Source organism: Patagioenas fasciata, chromosome 11, assembly GCF_037038585.1.
Source record: "Patagioenas fasciata isolate bPatFas1 chromosome 11, bPatFas1.hap1, whole genome shotgun sequence".
NCBI lineage: Eukaryota > Metazoa > Chordata > Aves > Columbiformes > Columbidae > Patagioenas > Patagioenas fasciata.
In genome coordinates this window covers 7,413,948-7,433,581 of record NC_092530.1, presented here as the reverse complement: position 1 = coordinate 7,433,581, position 19,634 = coordinate 7,413,948, and the positions used below count along the sequence as shown (strand labels likewise).

The 19,634-nt window shown below is 50.8% G+C and overlaps 1 protein-coding gene across 8 annotated transcripts in view; it reads right to left on the bottom strand.

Annotated features, from left to right (window-relative positions):
• The window catches only part of LOC136106327 (H(+)/Cl(-) exchange transporter 5), a 50,339-nt gene that overhangs the window by 16,348 nt on the left and 14,357 nt on the right, over positions 1 to 19,634 (bottom strand). For 4 of the 8 annotated variants that reach the window (XM_065846626.2, XM_065846628.2, XM_065846627.2 and 1 more), the window contains exon 3: positions 14,275 to 14,424. In XM_065846626.2, the coding sequence (XP_065702698.1) occupies positions 14,275 to 14,424 (150 nt within the window). Of the gene's footprint in view, positions 1 to 2,438; positions 2,530 to 2,560; positions 2,585 to 6,795; positions 6,930 to 14,274; positions 14,425 to 16,839; positions 16,919 to 19,634 lie in introns of those variants that run through there. The other 4 variants (XM_071813378.1, XM_065846631.2, XM_065846632.2 and 1 more) reach the window with 4 other exon arrangements.

Below are 19,634 nucleotides of genomic sequence, written 5' to 3'. Positions count from 1 at the left end.
TGTGGCCCCTCAGCTCCAGAAGGACAGGGAACTGCTGGAGAGAGTCCAGCGCAGCCACCAAGATGCTGAAGGGAGTGGAGCATCTCCCGTGTGAGGAAAGGCTGAGGGAGCTGGGGCTCTGGAGCTGGAGAAGAGGAGACTGAGGGGGGACTCATTCCTGGGGATCAATATGGAAAGAGGGAGTGTCAGGAGGATGGAGCCAGGTTCTTCTTGGTGACAACCAGTGACAGGACAAGGGGCAATGGGTGCAAACTGGAACACAGGAGGTTCCACTTAAATCTGAGAAGAAACTTGTTCCTGGTGAGGGTGTCAGAGCCTGGCCCAGGCTGCCCCGGGAGGTTGTGGAGTCTCCTTCTCTGCAGACATTCAAACCCGCCTGGACACCTTCCTGTGGAACCTCAGCTGGGTGTTCCTGCTCCATGGGGGGATTGCACTGGATGAGCTTTCCAGGGCCCTTCAACCCCTGACATTCTGGGATTATTCCAATGGCTGATTGTTCTCATTGTGAAAAATTTCCCTCGTGTCCAATTGGAATTTCCCTGGAGTAACTTGTACCCATTACCCCATATCTTTTCCTTGTGACTCCTCGTACAAAGGGAATTTCCATTGTCTCTGCAGCCACCCTTTAAATATTGGACCATGGTGATGAGCTCTCCCCTAAGCCACCTTCTCTCCAGGCTGAACAAGCCAAGTTGTTTCAGCCTTTCCACATGCTGCATTTTCCTAGTCCTTGGATCCTCTCTGTGGCCCTTCTCCTGCCTGTCCACATCTGTTTTGCACAGCAGGGACTAAAACTGAACACAAGCAGCCCAGGTGCGGCCTGATAAGTGCTGAGTAGAGTGGGATAATGACTGCTTGCTCAATGCGGATGTATGCTCCCCAAATTTTAGTCACAAGACAGTCTCTCCAGGTTTAAGAGCACAGGCCAAGGATGTGGGGCAGGGTAAGACAAGGGCCTAGAGAAAACTATTCATGTACAGTGTGATGAGGGGTGGCCAGGTCTAAAGACAACGTACAAGCCATGCTCCCAATCGAAGGCTCTGAAGTCTCAGTCCCCCCAGCTCCACCATTCTCCGGCAAGAAAATAAAACCATTAATCATATAATCATTGAATGATTTGGCTCGGAAGGGACCTTTAAAGATCGTTTAGCCCCATGCCCCTAGTCCTGGACTCCAGTGTTAAAAAATGGGTCAGACAGATGGATTAATGTTGTCTCCACATCCCCAAGCATTTGGTTTACAGGCAGCTCCCAGCCAGGCTGCTGTTTGGTCCTTCCCTTGCACCCGAGTGCATCCTACCTGCCCTGAGAAATACATTTAAATCCTTTCCAGCTGGAAAACATTCATTCATCTATCCCTGCTTTTGTTTGCTCCTAGAACAAAATATTGAGCATCTTCGATCACAAAAGAACCTTTTAAACCCCCATAAATGCAACACTTGTTCCTTTAAAAACATGTTTCTTAAAGCCCCTTGCAAGCAGTTTGAAGGAGGTGTTGAAACACATCGAGGGGAAAAACAAACCAAAGGTCTTTTAAACCTTATCCAAAGAAATCGAGCAGTTTTCTTGACAGACTAATTGACATGGAACAAGTTCTTCTGTGCAATCCAGCCCAAGTCTCATTCCTTTGCTTGTGCAAGCACTAAGGCCCCTGCTCTGAGTCAACAGCAACAGAATCCGCAGTAATTACTCTATACAGTTTTCTTTCTACACCACCAAATGCTCAAAGGGCAAAAATTGCCTGGGTTACTTCAAGAAACATCGTTAAATTTCAGCAGAGGTGAAAGGTGTCTTGCAGTCTATTACCTACTACGCAAAAGCATCATCAGAAAATATAAGTGGTGCTGCCTTCCACAGGGAACACTGGTTCTGAACCTCCCTTAAGACTTTAATGCTTGTCTCACTGCGATGTCTGATACCCACCAAGCTCCGCGGGCGCCTTTGGCAGGCTCGCTCACCGCTATTTGGCTTTGATGGCCCTACAAGAAGCCAGCAGCGACCTCCCAGCCTATCTGCTGTGCACAGCCTTGCTGTTTAAGAAATGAAGGAGGGAAGGACACAACTGATCACCCCTCGTTTTGCACCTCCAGCCTGCTCCTACCTTCGGCACCCAAGAGGACGGCACACCCGCGAGACACAGCCCTCGCGCTCCGCACGCGGACGGCGCAGGGAAGCGAGCTGTGCGACAACCTGCGAAGCAGCAGGGAGTTGCATGGATGAACCCCTTAAAATCCCAGCTCTGAAGAGCTTTTAAAACAGTCTTGTACAACATACATTGCTGGTCGGAAAAGGAGGAGAGCAAGGTGCTGCCAGGCAGCTAATGTGCGTGTTGAGCAATCTCAGTGTGTCTTCGCCAGCAGCAAAACAAAGGGAAACTAAGTACAAAAATAATTCTAGAAGGTGGCAAGAGACTGAAGTCCTCGGTAGCCCATTTCTTACCCGAGCTGGGAACCCAGCCTTAGATAACCGCCAGTCATTCACTTGGCAACGTATCCCGTCTGCTCCGCAGAGCACGCGTGAGTTCACACGTCCCGAGTAACGCACACGAGGAGAACACGCACCGTGCACGTTCCTCCCGCAGCAACGCGCTGCTGCTAAGAGCTCCCACGGGGGACACACGGGGACACGAGCGGGGTTTTTCAGACCTGGGCAGAAGAGTAAATCTAATCATGGTTTGGTAAAACAGGAAGCGTTTGGAGTCATTCAGAAGGAGGGGAGAAGAAGAAAGGAGGGGAGAAGAAGAAAGGAGGGGAGAAGAAGAAAGGAGGGGAGAAGAAGAAAGGAGGGGAGAAGAAGAAAGGAGGGGAGAAGAAGAAAGGAGGGGAGAAGAAGAAAGGAGGGGAGAAGAAGAAAGGAGGGGAGAAGAAGAAAGGAGGGGAGAAGAAGAAAGGAGGGGAGAAGAAGAAAGGAGGGGAGAAGAAGAAAGGAGGGGAGAAGAAGAAAGGAGGGGAGAAGAAGAAAGGAGGGGAGAAGAAGAAAGGAGGGGAGAAGAAGAAAGGAGGGGAGAAGAAGAAAGGAGGGGAGAAGAAGAAAGGAGGGGAGAAGAAGAAAGGAGGGGAGAAGAAGAAAGGAGGGGAGAAGAAGAAAGGAGGGGAGAAGAAGAAAGGAGGGGAGAAGAAGAAAGGAGGGGAGAAGAAGAAAGGAGGGGAGAAGAAGAAAGGAGGGGAGAAGAAGAAAGGAGGGGAGAAGAAGAAAGGAGGGGAGAAGAAGAAAGGAGGGGAGAAGAAGAAAGGAGGGGAGAAGAAGAAAGGAGGGGAGAAGAAGAAAGGAGGGGAGAAGAAGAAAGGAGGGGAGAAGAAGAAAGGAGGGGAGAAGAAGAAAGGAGGGGAGAAGAAGAAAGGAGGGGAGAAGAAGAAAGGAGGGGAGAAGAAGAAAGGAGGGGAGAAGAAGAAAGGAGGGGAGAAGAAGAAAGGAGGGGAGAAGAAGAAAGGAACAAAACCAAAAACCCAGCCAAAATTGCAAGGTAGTGGGGAAGAGGAGTATTAAGAGTCCCATATAAAAGGATAATATTTAGTATTTCCTTTAGCTTATTTAAGTTGTAGATACCACCAGATGGGGAGAAATAAGGAATTCAAACAATCACTCTCGACCCCATCACCTAAAAGCAGCAGAGGAGAAGAGAGACCTATGATACTTCTCAAGCCCACTTCCCAGATTGGCACAGCTGCCTCTTAACAGAAAAACCTGCAGAAAAACAAGATGAGTCATGGAGCACAAGTGAAAACTGCCACAAAATCACCCACTTTCAAAAGGCTCCTTGCTTCATGTGGGACAAAAAAAGGTTAACTAACGTCAACCCAGGTGGCGAAGTGCAGACTGCAAACCCCACCTGCCCAACTTGCGCTGCACAGAGAACGGGGCACACGTGCCGAGGGCCTCGAGGAATTACCCTGTTTTTAACCAACATTTTTGCACTTAGGAGGCCAGCAGCAACGTTTTTCAGAGACTTCCCCACCCAAATATCCTCACTGAAAATGCCAAGCGCCGTTCTACAAATCTGACGGACCAAAACCTTCTTGAACAAATTATCCTCATAGCAGGCAACCAGGTTCAACTGAGATACTCGTGACTGCTGCTCACCTGTATAAAGCCATCTGGATGAGCGCTGCCCCACAGCCTCTCAAGGTAACGAACCAAACCCCCTCTGAAGCAGAAAAAACCCCACAGAGCCCGACGTGGCCTGACAGGGCATGACAGGGTCAGAAAAGTCCCGAAAGAGCTTGAAAGGGCTCGAAAGAGCCCGACAGAGCCAGACAGATCGAGACAAAGCCCGTGACAGCCTGACAAGGCCCAACAGGGTCCAACAGTGTTTGACAGGATCTGACAGAGACCAAAAGAGCCTGACAGAGCTGTACAGATCCTGACAGAGGGCCCGACAGAGCCTGACAATGCCCAAAAGGGCCTGACAGAGCCCAACACATCCTGACAGAGTTTAACAGGGCCCGACAGAGCCCAACAAGACCCAACAGTACCCAATAGAGCATTTGATATAGGGGACAAGACGAGGCATCGGCCCAGCCAACCACAACTCAGACAAGTCTCATCTACAGTCCTGAGCTGCGGATTTTCACAGTAAATACCATGGATGTGGAGACGGTGGCTGCAGCAGGACAACCGAACCTGGGGGTAAGTCAGGGTCTGATCCGGCACGTCGGTTTGATGGCAGCACCAGGTTGCAAGCACGTCACAGTGGGTTTTCAACAGCGTCAATGCTTTTCTGGGCAAGTTGAAATATAAATTTAGGGGGGGTTTATAGTATTAAGGAAAGCCAGCAACCACCCAGGCATTCATTCTCATTGTCTGTTCAGTTTTATTTTGGTACACCTACTTTAATCTGTCCTAAAAATAAAAGGTTGTCCTTAAAAAAAGGAAAAAAAAAATACTAATAAAGCAGTGTTAAACTTAGTTAACTGAGACTACTTTGAGAAGTATTTTCTGCAAGAAGATGAGATCAGGGTCATTCCTTGCTCACTCTTCCGGAATAACTGCCCAGCCCAGCGACTTTGAGCTGGGAGAGAGTTCCCAGGACAGCCAAGAGAATCACAGAATCCCAGAGTGTCAGGGGTTGAAGGGACCTGGAAAGCTCATCCAGTGCAATCCCCCCATGGAGCAGGAACACCCAGCTGAGGTTCCACAGGAAGGTGTCCAGGCGGGTTTGAATGTCTGCAGAGAAGGAGACTCCACAACCTCCCTGGGCAGCCTGGGCCAGGCCCTTACAACCTCACCCCGAACAAGTTTCTTCTCAGATTTAAGGGGAACCTCCTGTGTTCCAGTTTGCACCCATTGCCCCTTGTCCTGTCACTGGGTGTCACCGAGTAGAGCCTGGCTCCATCCTCCTGACACTGCCCCTTTCCATATTGATCCCCATGAATGAGTCCCCCCTCAGTCTCCTCTTCTCCAGCTCCAGAGCCCCAGCTCCCTCAGCCTTTCCTCACACGGGAGATGCTCCACTCCCTTCAGCATCTTGGTGGCTGCGCTGGACTCTCCTGCGCTGGACTCTCTCCAGCAGTTCCCTGTCCTTCTGGAACTGAGGGGCCACAACTGGACACAATATTCCAGGTGTGGTCTCCCCAGGGCAGAGCAGAGGGGCAGGAGAACCTCTCTGACCTACTGACCACCCCCTTCTAACCCACCCCAGGTACCATTGGCTTCCTGGCCACAAGGGCCCAGTGCTGGCTCATGGTCACCCTGCTGCCACAAAGCAACACAGACAAGACCCTGAGGGCACAAATCACAGCACAGCCTCGCAGGTCATCGCACCCAGTACCAAACGTCCCCCCAGGACCGGCCTGTGCAATCCCATCCACGCCACGACTGGCAGCCCCGTGGGGGATCTCGCTGTCCACAAAGCCAAGTGCAGGAGGGACGGTCTGATCTGCACGCTCAGGACCAGACAAGTACAGTTTGGGGATGGATCCTGCTCTCCAGATGCTGACCCCATTCAGCCCAGCTTGACGTGCGCCTAAAAAAATCAGAACCTCAAAGTCTCTAGACATACAAGGCAGTTTCGCAGCCACGTAAGCAGGTAAGCTATCCGTTCAAGAACATGTCCTTATATTTTTTCAAGGAGTAATACCGAACTATAAAATGGCTGACAGACATAAATATTTATCAAGATCATACTTCCTGCCTCAGCTTATTGCAAATCAAGGATGCTAGGATACCCAGGTAGGAATAAAGGAAGAAATGAAGTAACACCTTTCAAAATACAATCAAGATGATTATACAGGTCTGCCCAGTTCCTAATGTATAGATCTCTAAATCAGTATTTAATGCCTAGAACCAGCAAGTCAAATGTTAAGAGAAGTACAGTTCATTTTTTAAACACAGATTTGCTTGCATTTTGATCACCTCCCTAAGACGGGTTAATGCTCCACTTTAGAGGGACTACCTGGCTTAAAAAAGAAAGGCAGAGCCTGTTAAAGTTACAGGCGTGTGTCACACAGACCCACGGGGCTTTGTTAATTGTCCTGCCCGCACAGCCAGATGCCAGCAGCACCTGGGAGCGCTCTGCCTCCGCACTGCTCCCCGCACCGCTCCCCGCACTGCTCCCCTCGCTCTGGCAAATCTGGAAGAAGAAGGGGTTTTGCAGACAAAAAAGGAGACCGGCAGTAAACAAGCAACCATTACACAGCAGAAATCACACCGACCACCCCGGCTGCACCCCCTGCCCAACGCACCGCCCCGTCGCCCCAGCGGGAACAGGCACTTTGCTGCTCCGCAGCCTCCGCAACGCGGCCCCACGCGTTCCCCTGGGCTCCCGTCCCCTCTTCCTCCCTGGCAGGGCTCTCCTCACCCTCGCTCAGCCACGGGAGCACCTTCGGGAGCCCATCGGTGCCATGGCCGCTGGGTCCGGGGACACCGGGCGCTCCGCTCGCAGCAGCACTTGCTGCAGCCTCTTCCTCCAGGCTCGGGCAGCAGCGCTGGGCCCTCCCCGCACGCCTGGTGCAGCGTCACCGTCACATGAGCCGGCCCTTGCACCTCGCTGGAAGGGGTAGGATCTGAGCAGCACAGGGAGAGGTTCACGCTTGCGGGCAGGCGAGGGCAGAGGACACCGGCAACATCCAGGGATCAGAGCTTCCGATGTGCCCAGAAGGGAGGCTGCACCCCCAAGCTGTGAGCGGAGCTGCTCGGGCAGCACTCAGGATGTTTTATCCGGCAGAATAAGGACTAAAATCTGCGCATTCACTGAGCTGCACAGACGCGGTGCTGCAGAGACGGAACGGCCTGCGCAGGGCCTTTAAGATGGAGAGCAGCTCGTTGCTAAGGCTGTTTGCTCCGAGTCAGGCAGGCTGCAGCTGTGCACTCACACCTCATCTCCTTCACCCCAAAGATTTGGCAAACCCGGCACTCAAGCCCCTGACGCCCAGGCTTGCTGTGGGAGGACACCCCAGACACCCAGTTACCCACATCAGATTGATGCTCCCAGCACATCAGCCTGGGACAGACCCCGCTCTGCACCCGCACGTTTTCAATGATCTGGACAAGCCAAGCTTCAGCACAGGAAAACACACATTTATTAATGGAGTTCCCTGACACTGGTGGGTCATAGAATGATGGAATCATTTTGGTTGGAAGAGAGACCCTCAAGATCATTGAGTCCAACCGTAATCTAACTCCAGCACCAAGTCATGTCCCTAAGAACCTCGTCTCTGTGTCTGTTCAACCCTCCAGGGCTGGTGACTCCAGCACTGCCCTGGGCAGCCTGTTCCAATGCCCCACAACCCTTTGGGGAAGAAATTGTTCCCAATATCCAACCTCAACCTCCCCTGGCACAACTTGAGGCCGTTTCCTCTGCTCCTGGCGCTTGTTCCTGGGGAGCAGAGCCCGACCCCCCTGGCTCCAAGCTCCTTTCAGGCAGTTCAGAGATCAGAAGCTCTCCCCTCAGCTCCTGTTCTCCAGCTGAACCCCCCAGGTCCCTCAGCCGCTCCCATCACACTTGTGCTCCAGCCCCTCAACAGCTCCGTTCCCTTCTCTCAACTCGCTCCAGCACTTCAAGGCCTTTCTTGGTTTGGGGGGCCCAAAACTGCCCCCAGGATTTGAGGTACAGCCTCACCAGTGCCGGGGAACAGGGTCACTCACAGACGGGCTGAAAAGACCTCTTCTTCTCCCACCTGGCTGACATTTTGCTTGCTGAAGAGCTACTTTCAGCGCTCTCTGCTCACTGTTTCTCCAGGAGGCTGGCAGGCACTGAACCTTTATTTGGCCGTCTCTGCAGATGCAATATTCCACTCCGCTCTCCCCAGCCCCCCCGGGAGCACTCTTTATCTTGCCATTCAATGTATCCAAGAGCTCAAAGGGGCTGGTGATTAAGTTTGTCTGGCTCCAATTTGTTAGCGATAGCTTGTCATTTCAACATCGTGTGGCAAGCCTGAAACACTACACCCCAGCAAATGTTGACTTTGCTTTCACCTGATACGCTGCTCTGACAACCCCGGGCTTCAGTCTGGAGGTCAAGGAGGAAGGCGGTGAAGACTAAAGCCAGAGGAGATATCTCCCGGCCCAGGGATCATCTCAGAGCTTGGCTGAGATCTAATGGGTGGGTCAGTTAGTCCAACCTGCCAGAGATGCAGCAGTTGAGTGAAAAACCTGGCTAGCACAACAAAGAAAGGTATTTAATCCTTCCAAACAAAAATCCATATGAAATTAAGCTTCGCTAACCCCGCTGCATTTTTGAGTGCTATTTGTTGCTATTGCGATTCTCAATTCTTGTCCTTAAAGCTCAAAAAGACAAAAAAACTTCTTAAATCCTACAGCAAAAAGGAGCCATTCCAGCCACTGAAACATTTTTAAGCTTTCCTCTGAAATAAGTGGGGAACACGGTCCTGTCTTTGCTCCCTATGATTTAAAGCACATCCAGAGACCACCACGATACCCAGGCATGACACCTTGTTCTTCCCAAGCCCAGCATCTGCCTCTGCGATGAGCAAAGGGCCGCTAAAGAAAAGCACAAAATAAGCCAGCATTGCTGCCTAACTTAGACCCTCAGCCAGAACTGCTCTAAACTACTCAGAGGACACCATTTGTATTTTAATACTTTTGGAAAGGGATGTTAAGGAACTAGAAACCAGTACAACCTACAAACCACTTGACAGAAGCAACCCCTCATCTAGGAGATAATACTCAGTGAGGCAGCTGTTCCAACAGCTTTTGCTAAAGGAATCAGGTCTTGTAAATACTGTATTTCTTAAATTAAAAGAAGGACTGCAAATATAATCTGACTTGGGTATCCATTAAGCTTTTGACAAAATTTTCTTTAGAAGGTCTGAAGCAAATTAGGCTCTTGGAAAGCAGCAGGGAAAGTTTTCTCACCGAGAAGCAACTGGCTGAAGACTCAGGATGTTAAAAGGCAGAAATTCCTGTGTTTTTGAAACAGGAGGAAGGCAACACTGGAATCCCATTCATTTCTGCTTGCACCTGGTGTATTTGTAAGTGGTCTGGAAAAGTGGTGGCTACACTTATTGTAACTTGTGCGGGGTAACCAGCATCTCTTTGCTGGCTTGGAAGGACTACAGCTGGATTACAGGAGAGCGGGAGAAACCCAGTGCCAGCACAGCAGGGGATAGGGGGAGGGGAAGAGACAACTGCAAACAATGTCCTGCTCCAAGTCAGCACGTCTGACTTCAAAATTCAAGCGTCTGCGGGCAACGCTCTGCAAGTCATTGCTCAATACTTGAGAACAGACGATAAGGAAAAGGCTTTTCTTTAAATCCCTTAGACTAAGAAATAGGAAAGATTTACAGCTGCACAAATGCACCTTGAACGTCCTGTGTAGTTCTGGTCACCTTCACTGTGGCACAGAAAGGAGGTGATGCCAGTAAGATGAAACAGCTCCTGGGAAGCGTGGCTGTATCGTTAAAAAGGCAGCACCACCTCACCCACCCTCTGAGATTAAAATCTGTGCTCCGACAACCATTTTGAAAAAGCACTGTTAAGATGCACCTGCTGCCTGGTGTAAACCATTACCTTACTATCCAGAAAGACTAGAAAAGTATCACGGGATTTTATTAAAACATTAAGTTTGATTCCCAAGCACAACTTAGCAACACAGGAAGGAAAAAAAATTACCAAGGAAAGTCTTATCTGTTGCCTTTTATTGACAAAATGCAAAGTCCAAACCAGAGAAGATAAGAGAGAATGTGCTGCTCATAGTAAGTTTTCAATACTGCAAACAGCACAGTCCTTTTCCAATTGTTTTGAATGAAAGAAGCATGAAGTGCTTGGAATATTGGCACTTTGGCTCAAGCTCTTAAAGAGCTCCAGCCTTTGGGAAGCAGGTGCATTCGCGCAAATACCAGTTAGGATCAAAGTTTCATGGTCAGTCTAGATCCGTCTTGAAGATGTTTTTCAACAGCAGGATCCTGTGGCTCCAGCCAGCAGGGGAGGCTGCTGGGTCCCATCGGGGACCTGACCTGGTACAAAAGCCCTGTCACCGCTAGCCAAGGGCTCATATGGAAAGCATGGAGGAGCGCTGGCTGCCAGACAGACTCCAGATTTACAAATCTACCAAGCAGCAGGTGACCCTTCCTCCTCCTGTCGACAAAACAAGACCCATAAGTTCCAATTGTGGCTGTTTTTTCAACAGGAGATGCCAGAACTCTTGCAGGAGAGTTCACACCTGGAATATTGTGTCCAGTTGTGGCCCCTCAGTTCCAGAAGGACAGGGAACTGCTCCAGAGAGTCCAGCGCAGCCACCAAGATGCTGAAGGGAGTGGAGCATCTCCCGTGTGAGGAAAGGCTGAGGGAGCTGGGGCTCTGGAGCTGGAGAAGAGGAGACTGAGGGGGGACTCATTCCTGGGGATCAATATGGAAAGGGGCAGTGTCAGGAGGATGGAGCCAGGCTCTTCTGGGTGACAACCAATGACAGGACAAGGGGCAATGGGTGCAAACTGGGACACAAGAGGTTCCTCTTAAATTTGAGAAGAAACTTGTTGGGGGTGAGGGTGGCAGAGCCTGGTCCAGGCTGCCCAGGGAGGTTGTGGAGTCTCCTTCTGTGCAGACATTCAAACCCGCCTGGACACCTTCCTGTGGAACCTCAGCTGGGTGTTCCTGCTCCATGGGGGATTGCACTGGATGAGCTTTCCAGGTCCCTTCAACCCCTGACATTCTGGGATTCTGTGACAGTCTTGGAGAAGGTGGCAAGGGAGGGCTGGGTTCTGGTTCCAAAAGGCATCACTAACTCACCCCCATCTGACAACGCACCAGGCAGCAAAAGCAGCAGGTCCCAGCCAGAGGTTTGCAGCAAACTCCACCACAGGAGAACCTCAGTTCTCACCTCCCAGCTCCAGCTCTACCACCGCATTCTCAGTCGGGCACCAAAACATTTGCCAGCAAACCTTTCCTGAAGTCAACAGAGGAAATTTGGAGAGGGAACTGAAACTGGTATCTCAGCAAGCAACTCCTTCTCCTTTTACTCTTCCTCTTTTACTTCGGCGTCAATCTCCCCACGGAGTTAAGCATCCTGTCACATGCCACAGAGAGAGCCCCTTTCAGGGGACCCGCTCCTCTCTGCCACCGGGCTTAGGGCACCCCTGAAGAGCTGCCCGTGTGCCAGCGGGGCAGACCCCTGCTTCTTTCACAGAAGTAACCACAGGTCTTCAAACACCCTGAGCGGAGATGGGAAAATCTATTTAACCAAGGAGAGGAACAACTGAGCGCTGCTTCAAGTCAGCAGCAAAACTAAACTCAGCTCAACACACCCACCGCTGCTTCTGCCCTGCCTAGAATAATAATTTCCTTATAAGAAGTCAAAGAATTAAGCTCATTCTCTCTAAACATTAAACATGAGCACACATTTAACATGATACCCCAGCGTCAACAGAAAAAGCAGTTCTCACCAGCAGGAAAGGCAGCATGAATTCACAATTCAATGACCAACATGCATAACATGATTATTTCCATAAACCTGATCCTGCACATACTAGTAATTAATAGATCTTCAGAAGTAAATTTGGTCAGGAGGCATTATTTCAGGCGGACTCCCAGAGGTGCCCGGTTCTACCAGTCACTTGCACAGCAGGCGGGCTGGAGCGAGCACACTGCCCGGCACCCACACTGCAACACCCCGACGTGCCCAACACCGCCTTTAGCCCAAGACACAACACCCTGGGATATAAGCCTTGCACAGGCCCCCTTTGCGCATGGAGAGAGGTTTTTTTAACCACAAACCAATGCTTATCACTCAGAGTTAATGCAACCACTACAAAACCACAGTGATCCTTCCTTCGCTTGAGCCTGAAAGGGGCGAGAGGGACCAGACCAAGCAGCAAACAACTGCGTGCTCCTCAGAGCATCTCTGTCAGCAGAACAGCTGGGAGTTTCATCTCCTAACAGGTGATATTTGAGGAAGTTTGTCTTCATTTGCAGTACCCTGAGACAGAGACCACATGGTTGAGAAGCAAAACAGAAGGATTTATTTTGAATTTTTGCCCTACAGTAAATGGGTGGGGGAAAGAAGAGGACAAGAAGGTTTATGGGAAGTCATTGAGACTTGCAGTCTGCTGTCCAAAATTAAGTATTTTTGCTTTTAAACTAACTTATGATAATTCACAGAAGACAAAAAGCAGGCAGATCTTGCTTGTCTAGTGCCAAAGCCCAGCAAAACCATCTCTTCCCCATTGATTTGACAACCTCAGGCTCAGAGCAGATGAAGAAGCAACACACCCCCCTGGACAGCAAATCGGTGGCAGGGGAAGCCCAGCATCTCAGGCTGTGTGCAAGCTCAGCACCAAACCCCTCTGTGCCATTACATGTCAAGGTACTGTACACAACAGACAACCTTTAAATTTACAGCTAAGGAAGAAGGGGAGGGGAGAGTCTCTGCTCGCATCCCAAGCGCCCAGGAATTGGTCCACACTGTCATCCCTGCCCATCCCGCTCACCACACCTCCCTCATGGCACACCCAGCTCTGCCCTCCAGCAGCTATTTCTGAAAACTGCAGACAGGACTATCCAGAAACCCCAAAAGCAAAGTGGTGACAGTGGATATGTAACCACGCAGATGGCTAAGAGAGCAGTTCTCCTCTCTGATAGGTTACTGGGAGCACACAGCCCAAGATGACACCAAGCTGGGAGGAGCGGGTGACACTGGAAGCTGTGCTGCCATCCAGAGACCTGGACAGGCTGGAGAGTTGGGCAGGGAAAAATTTAATGAAATAGAACAAGGGCAAGTGTAGAGTCTTGAATCTGGACAGGAACAACCCCAGGTTCCAGTGTAAGTTGGGGAATGACCTGTTAGAGAGCAGCGTAGGGGAAAGGGACCTGGGGGTCCTGGGGACAGCAGGGTGACCATGAGCCAGCACTGGGCCCTTGTGGCCAGGAAGGCCAATGGTACCTGGGGTGGGTTAGAAGGGGGTGGTCAGTAGGTCAGAGAGGTTCTCCTGCCCCTCTGCTCTGCCCTGGGGAGACCACACCTGGAATCTTGTGTCCAGTTGTGGCCCCTCAGTTCCAGAAGGACAGGGAACTGCTGGAGAGAGTCCAGCGCAGCCACCAAGATGCTGAAGGGAGTGGAGCATCTCCCGTGTGAGGAAAGGCTGAGGGAGCTGGGGCTCTGGAGCTGGACAAGAGGAGACTGAGGGGGGACTCATTCATGGGGATCAATATGGAAAGGGGCAGTGTCAGGAGGACGGAGCCAGGCTCTTCTGGGTGACAACCAGTGACAGGACACGGGGTAATGGGTACAAACTGGAACACAGGAGGTTTCACTTAAATATGAGAAGAAACTTGTTCGGGGTGAGGGTGTCAGAGCCTGGCCCAGGCTGCCCAGGGAGGTTGTGGAGTCTCCTTCTCTGCAGACATTCAAACCCGCCTGGACCCCTTCCTGTGGAACCTCAGCTGGGTGTTCCTGCTCCATGGGGGGACTGCACTGGATGAGCTTTACAGGTCCCTTCCAACCCCTCACGTTCTGGGATTCTGTGATAGGGCAGCTCAGCTGCTGGAGACAGACGAGCGGTGCCTCCCCCCAGCAGCCACTCTCATACTTATTGTAATTGCCACTGACTATAAGGAGATTTTCTACTTTACACCGAACAGGCGTCTCGCACCAGCCTCCATTACAAGGCAATGCTGGGAGACATACGTGGCACATGTTCAGCTGTCCTGCAAAAGTCTATTCAGGGATGTGATGCTGCGGCAAATCCTGCAAACTATTCACGTTGGTGCCATGAAACACAAGACCCGTCCCAGGCAGAGGCAGTGGGATCCATACAGAAAATATAAACATGAAATCCTGCCAAAAGCCGCTATGAGAAGCAGAAAGCAGATGTGTGGGTGTTACCTCCCATCTCCCTATCGAGCGGCGGGTCATCGTCTGCCAGGGAGAAGTCCAGAGATGCTCCTGCTATTTCCAGCATATCTTCATCACTGGTGCTGCTCTGGAAACTCCCCCGTCGATAGCCTTTCTGATCCATGGCCAGAGCTTCCAAACCTGGGGGCAAAGGGAACAGTTTTTAGAGCACAATCATGAAGACTCATCTGCTGAGCCAGCTGGACTGATGCCCACTTGACACCTTGTCCTGAAGACCAGGAGGCCATGCTGCTCTTCCCACGTGAAGGAGAAACGCAGCAATATCACCTGAAGATTGGGCTAGAACAGGACAAAACTGGATGTTCGCAATTCCAAGCAAGGCTCTTGCACTAGATTCCATATTACCGCGTGCCAGAAACGAACATCAAGTCCCAGCGTGGCATCTGAACTCAACTGGAAAGGCAAACAAACAGCAGCAATAGGGTGCTCCAGTTCTTAAAAGAAAACAGGTTTAGTGAACATTGCATGGCCAAGCCAAGCCCCATGGAGGGAAATCCCTCCATAATAAGGATCGTACACACACATCCTCTCAGCCCAGTGACAGCCAGCAAAGGGCTCAAACTGGATTTTGAATAACCATGAAACAGGCTTAATGAAGGTTATGAGACCAACAAACTGCAAAAAATTGAAACAAGCCTCGTCTCAGCTGCCTGTATCTCAGGGGCCCTGTCCCGTGTCACCCACCGCCACAGCTTGTGCTCCAGGGATTTGACTGCCATCTCTCACCCAAGAGCAGCCCCAATGCCTCAGATGATGTTTTTCTTTATAGAAAACCAATTCTATTTCTAAGTTCCTAGTCTAAAAAGCATCTCAAGACATCTCCTTTTCCTCCTTTACGTTTCCCACAATGCCTGTGAAATCATTTCCATCTGCTGATCACTACCAGACAGAGCAAGGAGAAATCCACCCTAACAACAGGTAAAAAATGACTCAGGTCAACACCACGTTAGACAAGGCAAGTGACATCTGCTGATGTGTTTCTAAAATAATCTCCACAGGTTTGCAATGACTTTGTTTTTCACCATTCCACCTCCGGCAGTGTGGTTGTATTTATCGCTGGAGAACTGTGCAAAGCCCATCATGGAGGAAGGATCCTCCCAGCAGAAACGCAGCTGCGATGCTCTCCAGATGTGCCCAGCTCACCTCGAGAAGCTGCCAGGGCCAGCCCAGGACACAAGACCCATGGGCTCCCCTCCTATTTTCTTAAATGGCAGCAAAACTATAAAAGCCCAAGCTGTGAAAACATAATAATAAACTAAACTGGAAAACAAACAGGTCTCAGTCTCAAAAATAGCTCTTGCAACCTGTAAGTGGGAATCTTTTCATCTTAATGAGAAGACAGGCCATGTTAGCTTTTCTCTTGCAAACACTCATATTTTTCAAGAGAATTATAGAGGAACTAAATATGCAGCTCAGCCTTATTTCAGGAAGGGAAAATGCCCTCTGCAGAAAGCACTTCCTATTGCAAAAAAAAAAAAAACAGCCAGCACACCATAAAAAATAAAAAGCATTGGACAAAGCGACGCATTGGGCCCTTTGCTGAGCCCTATTCTGTGGGACACGATGCTACTTCACTTTGAAGCTCTGTATACTCATTGAACTGGTGCAGAACACGCCAGCAAAGAGAGGGCACGCCAGCAAAGAGAGGGCACGCCAGCAAAGAGAGGGCACGCCAGCAAAGAGAGGGCACGCCAGCAAAGAGAGGGCACGCCAGCAAAGAGCACTGGCCGAGGGGAACTGGGTGTTCAGGAAGGCGCGTGGGCCACGGTCCCTCCGGCAGCGAGCATGGACAACCAACAGCAGGGAAAACTAAGGGATTCAAAGCTATTATTGGCCAGCTAACAATAATTAAACATCACGAAAGCGCTGTGGCGCACCCTCGGTGAGCTGTTTCCAGAGAGCACAGCACACACCAGCTCCCAGCCCAGGAGGCAGGAATGGTGGAGAACTAAGGAAACCCTGTGTTCGTGTGTTGCAGGGCTTGTCTGCAGCACAACGCAGTGTCATAGGTATTTTCCAATAAGATTCTGTGTGCGTGTACATCTATATGGGAGGAGAGGTTTAAAATATATCTCTATGTGCATATTTGCTTTGCACAAAAGGCGTAAAAAGCCCGGCCAGCAGCTGAGTCCCTCAGCAGAGGGAAGGCACAACAGCCCCAGCACGGGCAGCTGGGAGCCTCCGTTTGAAAACTGGGGTAATGGCACCTCCTGCTCCCTCTAACCCATCCCCAAGTTTGTCCTCATTTACACCTTAAAAAACCAAAATCAAGCCAACAAGCACAGCACCTTGCAGCCACAGCAGAGCCTGGTAACACCCAATGCTACAAAGCACAAAAAGGACACAGAAGATGATAAATCAGTGTTTGCTTCTCTCCCAATCGCTAAAGCAGTCCCTGCAGATACAGGTTTAAGTCACTTTTTCTTACAAGAACGCTCCCTCTATAGGCCTTTCACCACAATCCTTCATCAGGCACGGCTGCTTCTGTCCTACCAGGTCATGGCTCTCTGGGATGTCCCCAGCAGCCGTACGTACCAAAGGGCTCACGGTGCCACCAGCGTGTATGTGCGCGAGAATCCATCGTCCCCCAGCTGCTCCCATTCGCCTGCTCCGCCGCCCTGGTTTCACACATCGCAGTCAAGCAAAGGGAAGCAAACAAAGCAAAACCCGATGGGGTCGGCCCCACGCCGCCTGGAAGTGACTCAGATGACACAAGCAGGAAGCCGGAGCACCCTGCGGCCACCCCGCCGAGCCACCCAGCCCCGGCCGCCGCTGCCATCCAGCGTCAGGCCCGCGGGCGCTTCTCCGTCCGCACCAGACATCACGGGCTCTTCTCTCCATTCCGTGCTTCAACACCTCCAGCTTCATCCCCAGTAAACCTGCTCCCCAGCCTCGCTTGCAGCCAGAGGAGCAGGACCAGCTGTGGCACTGGCACCGCCACACTTGCCATCACCAAACCGAGCAACACAGGGCTTGGAGCCGCCCTTCCAGCACACAGGTCCAACAACTCCCCAGTCAGCGCGTGGTAAAAGTTCCCACAGCGTTTTTTCCACGCCGTCAGACGGGAGGTTTGGCTGCGGCTCTGCTGACACCACAAAGCCGTCACACCAGAGCACAGCTTAAAAAAGGAGCCGGGAGTAATTCCGACCAGGCGCCTTCACAAGTTGTTGCTGTGGTGGAAGGATTGAGCTTGCCAGCCCGCGGCTATTTATTTCATGTGAAAAATCAAAGCCCAGATCACAAGACTGGTGAGGGGCTGGAGCACAAGTCTTATGAGAAGCAGCTGAGGGACCTGGGGGGTTCAGCTGGAGAACAGGAGCTGAGGGGAGACCTTCTGATCTCTGAACTGCCTGAAAGGACAGTGGTGGGCTACGAAGATGATGAGGGGCCTAGAGCACCTTTCTTATAAGGAAAGACTGAGAGAGTTGGGTCTGTTCAGCCTGGAGAAGGCTGAGAGGGGATCTCATCAATGCTTATAAATGTCTCAAGGGTGAGTGTCAAGCGGATGGACCAGACTCCTGTCAGCGGTGCCCAATGATAGGACAAGGGGCAATGGGCACAGACTGAAACACAGGAGGTTCCATCTGAATATGAAGAGAAACTTCATCTTAAAAGTGCCAGAGCCTGGCCCAGGCTGCCCAGAGACGTTGTGGAGTCTCCTTCTCCACAGACATTCAAAACCACCTGGACACCTTCCTGTGTGATCTGCTCTGGTGACCCTGCGCTAGCAGGTGGGTTGGACTGGGTGATCTCCAGAGGTCCCTTCAACCCCAACCAGTCTGTGAAGTGACAAAACAAGAGGAAACGGCCTCAAGTTGTGCCAGGGGAGGTTGAGGTTGGATCTGGGGAACAGTTTCTTCCCCAAAGGGCTGTGGGGCATTGGAACAGGCTGCCCAGGGCAGTGCTGGAGTCACCATCCCTGGAAGGGTTGGACAGATGGAGATGAGGATCTCAGGGACATGGGGCAGTGCCAGGGGTGGGTTATGGGTGGACTTGATGATCTTGAGAGTCTCTTCCAACCTAAATCATCCATTTTTTAGAGATCAGAAAATCAGAGCTTTGACAGTTCAGGGCACTTTTTACTGATCCCTACAGCATCTCGTCACAGGGGCAGGCACACCCTGCCCACAATCACCAGATCCAAATACGGAAAAATATAGAGTAAACTAATTGTAACTCGAAAAAAATATTTAAATATTTTATATATTTTTTAAATTTAGCTGTTTTGTCAATGTACCAGGCTTGGAGCCAGCCGAGCAAGGCCTTACTGCAACACTATCACTCCAGAGGCTCACCTTACCTAAATAAAAGGTTTCTCTTTCAAGTAAAGGAGTCTGATATGCAGACTTGAAGTGAACTGCAAATGGCACTGAGCGAAGCAGAAAACATCTGACACAAACAAACCCTCAAACAATTGTGATTTCTTAACTGCTTAAAAAAAACTCAGAGCAGAGTGTTTACAAGGGTGGAGGCAGCATTCACAGAACAGCTCCAGGGTTTTCAGCCCTCATGCGAAAACAAATCAGGGTTCAGATACCGGTGGATCCCTTGAAAGCATTTTGCAGCTTTACAAAAGAGATGATGCTATTTTTCCAAGTCAATCCTTCCTCTAACTCCTTGTGCTGTCTGACATGCCTACAAGCAGACAGAACTGCACCAGCAGGTGAGCTGACAACGGAGGGGATTTCTCACACCATCCCTGAGCTCCATTTGGGTGCAGTATGTGACATGCAAGTATTCTCAGGAAAAAATGCAATATTCTAAAGCATGTTGTTATTAGCAATGGCTTAGTTTCATAAACAGCAAACAAATCACTCAGTGGCCCAAATAAAATTATAAATGTGTCTTTTGCCATTGCATTTTAAGTGTATGGGCATAAAAGCACTTTTAACCTATATTCCCTTCTTGCTGCCCGCCTGCCTGTTTCTCCTCTGAAAAGCAGACAACTGCTCCAGCATCAGCCACATCAAGAAAAGGGACCTGAGGGTCCTGGGGACAGCAGGGTGAGCATGAGCCAGCACTGGGCCCTTGTGGCCAGGAAGGCCAATGGTACCTGGGGTGGGTTAGAAGGGGGTGGTCAGTAGGGCAGAGAGGTTCTCCTGCCCCTCTGCTCTGCCCTGGGGAGACCACACCTGGAATATTGTGTCCAGTTGTGGTCCCTCAGTTCCAGAAGGACAGGGAACTGCTGGAGAGAGTCCAGCGCAGCCACCAAGATGCTGAAGGGAGTGGAGCATCTCCCGTGTGAGGAAAGGCTGAGGGAGCTGGGGCTCTGGAGCTGGAGAAGAGGAGACTGAGGGGGGACTCATTCCTGGGGAATATGGAAAGGGGCA